Source organism: Azolla caroliniana, unplaced genomic scaffold (assembly GCF_043228905.1).
Source record: "Azolla caroliniana isolate FFs.n. ecotype wild unplaced genomic scaffold, voAzoCaro1.0.p SCAF_12, whole genome shotgun sequence".
Lineage (NCBI taxonomy): Eukaryota > Viridiplantae > Streptophyta > Polypodiopsida > Salviniales > Salviniaceae > Azolla > Azolla caroliniana.
The window spans coordinates 3,767,258-3,770,870 of NW_028230447.1; the positions used below are offsets into that span (position 1 = coordinate 3,767,258).

Genomic DNA, 3,613 nt, shown 5'->3' on the forward strand with positions numbered 1-3,613 from the left:
ATGTGGGGGGAAGGTAACCATGGTTAATTTAGAAGGTCCCACATGGGTAGGGAAGTTAACCACGGTTAGTAAAGTAAGGAAGCCGTCGAATGTGAAGGAAGGGAAAAAGTTAAACACAGTTAGGGTCGAGAGGGGGCCGATTTAACCGCAGTTACCCTGAGGATAACTGCAGTTAGCCTCAACCGAAGGTATGATAACTGCAGTTAGCCTTAACCATAGTTATGATCTAACCGGGCATTAAGTTCGTTTAACCAGAGCTCCTCAACCCTAGGTAGGATAACTGCAGTTAGCCTTAACCATAGTTATGATCCAACCGGGCATTAAGTTCGTTTAACCAGGGTTACATCGAACCGGGGCAGTTTAATTTCGAACCAGATTATTAGGTCTCGTATTGGTCCGGGAGGCGGAGGGGTTTACGCCGAGCCTGTATTTTGTTCCGGGGCAACCAGGCTTTCGCCCGAGCCTGGATTTTGTTCGCTGCAGCCAGAGGCTTGCGCCGAGCCTCTCTTGGTCGTTGGACTAGGCTAGGCTGTATTGGTCCGGGAGGCGGGGGGGTTTACGCCGAGCCTGTCTTGTTCGTTGAACTAGGCTGTCGCCCGAGCCTGTAATTTGTTCCGGGGCAACCAGGTTTTCGCCCGAGCCTGGATTTTGTTCGCTGCAGCCAGAGGCTTTGCTCCCGAGCCTGGCTTGGTTCGGGTAACCAGGCTGGCCCAACCCCGAGCCTCCCCCCAGTTACGAGCGTCTCTCCGAGGCTCGCGAATTCCTAGTTCTTCCTCGCAGAACGAGGAGCGAAAATTTGAAAAAACTTTTTTCATCATCGCCTTCTTCTTCTTCTTCTTCTTCTTCTTCTTCTTCGTCTCTTTCTCGTTCTCTCACACTCAGAGATCAGAGAAAGCCGCCATAGCCGTTGCCTTCTAGCTCTCTTCACTCCTTCTAGCTCTCCCCCATCTCTCTCTTCATCTTCTCCACTCCTTTTCTTCTTCTTCTTCTTCTTCTTCTTCTTCTTCTTCTTCATCTCTTCTTTCCCTGCAGACCACTGTACCTCGCTCCGTAAGGCACCCCCCCGCAGAGCGACCTCACCTCCCTCCCTCCCTTCCCCATTCGCCATGTCTTCTTCCGCCACAGCTGCTGCTGCCATCCTCAACAGCGTGCTCGAGAATATCAAGAACCTCCCACCTTCTTCTGATGCCTCTTCTGTTCCACCGACTCCTTTCGCTCCTTCCTCAGCCCCTCGCTTCGACTCTGATCCATACCCTTCCTCTGATTTCGGTCGCTTCGCTGATGCTTTCAGGCGCAAGACGTCTCTTCATGATTTGCTCGGTGGCGGACAATGTAATGCCGTCTTCCTTTTCTTCTCACGTCTTATATATATATATATATATATATCCTTCTTTTCCTAACCTGTTTCTGCTGTTCGCATTATCGAAAGTATAGCTAGATTCTTACCGTAATTACATTCTTTTACAGAATACATGTACCAAAAAGTTCTGTTTTTTGTTTTGTTTTTGCTCTCCGCATTATCGAAAGTTTAGCTAGATCCTTATCGTAATTACATTTTTTTACAGAATACATGTACCAAAAAGTTCTGTTTTTCTTGTTTCTGCTGTCCGCATTATCGGAAGTTTAGCTAGATCCTTATCGTAATTACAGTCCTTTACAGAATACGTGTAACAAAAAAGTTCTGTTTTTCTTGTCCGGTCGTGGAGAAAACTACCTGTAACGATTTTGTTTTTGGTTGGTTTCAAAGCTTTTGTCAGAGAAACAAAGCACCGTCTCTAAGTTTGTTTCCGCTGTTTTTCTTCCGAAAATGAACAGCTGCTGATGTTCTTCTGTGGAGGAAGAAACACCTGTCTCTAAGTTTTCTGGGAATTTCTACCGCGATTTGGGTGGTATTCGAGTGGATTGGATATCATTTCGTCTCTTTGGCATCTCTTCTGCTTCTCATCTCTCTAGTGGTCCTCTTCGTGTGGACCAACGGTTCATCTTTCCTGAGCAGGTAATTTCTGCTTTCTACTCCCCCCCTTCTATTATGTGAACAATCTTTCATTTGGTTGTGGATTTGTTCAAACTCGAGGCATTTTATCTTTTGTCAATTGCTTCTTGTCTAAAGGTTTCTGAGCACTTTCGTAAAGTTGTTTTATATCAGTTAATCTTTTGAATATTCTGGCTCTTCCTGAACCTTCTTCGCTATTATTTTTATCGTCAGACAACCGCCCCCTGTTCCCAAGCTTGAGATCTCTGAAGAGATTGTAGTAACCATCGCCAAAACACTGCAGATCGAGATCAATCGTGTGCTTGCAACGTTTCAAGAAATAGCTGTGGGAAATGATACTAAGCGTTTCGTAAAAGTAAATAGCTTCCTCCTGTCTCCTCTCTCTTTCATTTCCTTTATGTTTGTCCTTCTTATTAGTGGATGTACTTTTCTGTACAGCTTGTTGGGGGGCTTTCTCTCCTTGTTTTGTTTGGGAGTTGGTTTAACTTCTTGACGCTCGTATATTTCGGTAAGATTCACAACTTTTCTGTGTCTTTTGTTTTGGTCGTTGGGTTATGCTGCCGCTTTCTCATTCCCTTCTAATTCTGCAGTGATCATTGCGGCTCATTCTATTCCTGTGTTGTATGAGAAAAACGAAGAATCGATCCATTATTTGGCTGAGAAAGCAATGGAAGAGCTCAAGAATCAGTTTAAGAAACTTGAATCATCTGCGCAAAGCAAACCACAAAGAGGTGCATCCGTGGAGAAGAAGGAAGAGTAAAAAGTTTGTAGTCTTAAAGACAGGAATTTTCGAGGTGAAGAATACACCAGTACTGGACTTTTCTTCTTCTTCTTCTTCTTCTGATGAACAGTCATCATATTTTTCCCTTTCAAATTGTTTTGGTTGTGTCTAAAAACAGCCTTATCTTTTGGCCTCTTGTTTTGAAGGTTGTGATTAGGAACTAAGGATCTGTGTCTGATGCAGATTCAGTTTTGTGGGATTGTAAGTCGCAAGTTTTGCATCATGTTTTTCTCGATGGAAGAACATGATACACCATACTAATATAAACTACCAAGCAAGAAAATGACTCATTATATATGGTATATGAAAAAGTTATCTCTTTATTCTGCTTCTGATTTGTTGAGCAGGATACATGATGTTAATCATTGCCTTGAAATGCGTACATTACTATTAGTTTGTGAAATGATCAGATCAATTGCCATTGTCACAAGCTTCATCTCTCTCAGTTCTGATTCTTTGTTTGTTTGTGTGTGGAGGCCACTAATCCCATGATGAATTCAGGAAAGCAGTTGGGTGAAGAGTAAACAGATATTGTAAGTATAAAAATCTTCCAAATGTGAAGGGAAGATCATCCATCACAAGAATGACAATACGTCCAATAGTTTAAAGGTCTCAAGAAACAACAAATGCAACAAAGGAATGTAATGAGAATACATATGCGGTGGAGGGAATTGAAATGAAGCAAAGGCCTTCATGTGGATTATGTTACCTTCATATCAGAAAAAGTGTTTCGAGAATGCTATGCAGTGAGAGACCTTGATTGAACCAGATGATACCTCTTTGTGGGGTGGATGTAGAGTGAAAGGAATTCTGTCCTAATGGAAAAACTTCAACCTTTC

General features: G+C 43.0%; 1 protein-coding gene across 1 annotated transcript; it reads left to right on the forward strand.

Moving 5' to 3' along the window:
* The first annotated feature begins 1,069 nt into the window (after positions 1-1,069).
* LOC147856855 (reticulon-like protein B6) lies at positions 1,070-3,106 on the forward strand. The gene is made up of 5 exons (XM_087328954.1): positions 1,070-1,332; positions 1,816-1,996; positions 2,207-2,348; positions 2,432-2,501; positions 2,584-3,106. Exons 1-5 carry the CDS (start codon positions 1,107-1,109, stop codon positions 2,751-2,753), a joined length of 789 nt encoding a protein of 262 aa, XP_087185080.1. The 5' UTR covers positions 1,070-1,106; the 3' UTR covers positions 2,754-3,106.
* The last annotated feature ends 507 nt before the right edge of the window (positions 3,107-3,613 follow it).

Excerpts from the sequence above, each read along its gene's own strand:
- LOC147856855 (XM_087328954.1), top strand. The coding sequence starts at position 1,107 with ATGTCTTCTTCCGCCACAGCTGCTGCTGCCATCCTCAACAGCGTGCTC. Across the intron at positions 1,333-1,815 it reads TTTGCTCGGTGGCGGACAAT|CTGCTGATGTTCTTCTGTGG; the intron begins GTAATGCCGTCT and ends GAAAATGAACAG. Across the intron at positions 2,502-2,583 it reads CTTGACGCTCGTATATTTCG|TGATCATTGCGGCTCATTCT; the intron begins GTAAGATTCACA and ends CTAATTCTGCAG.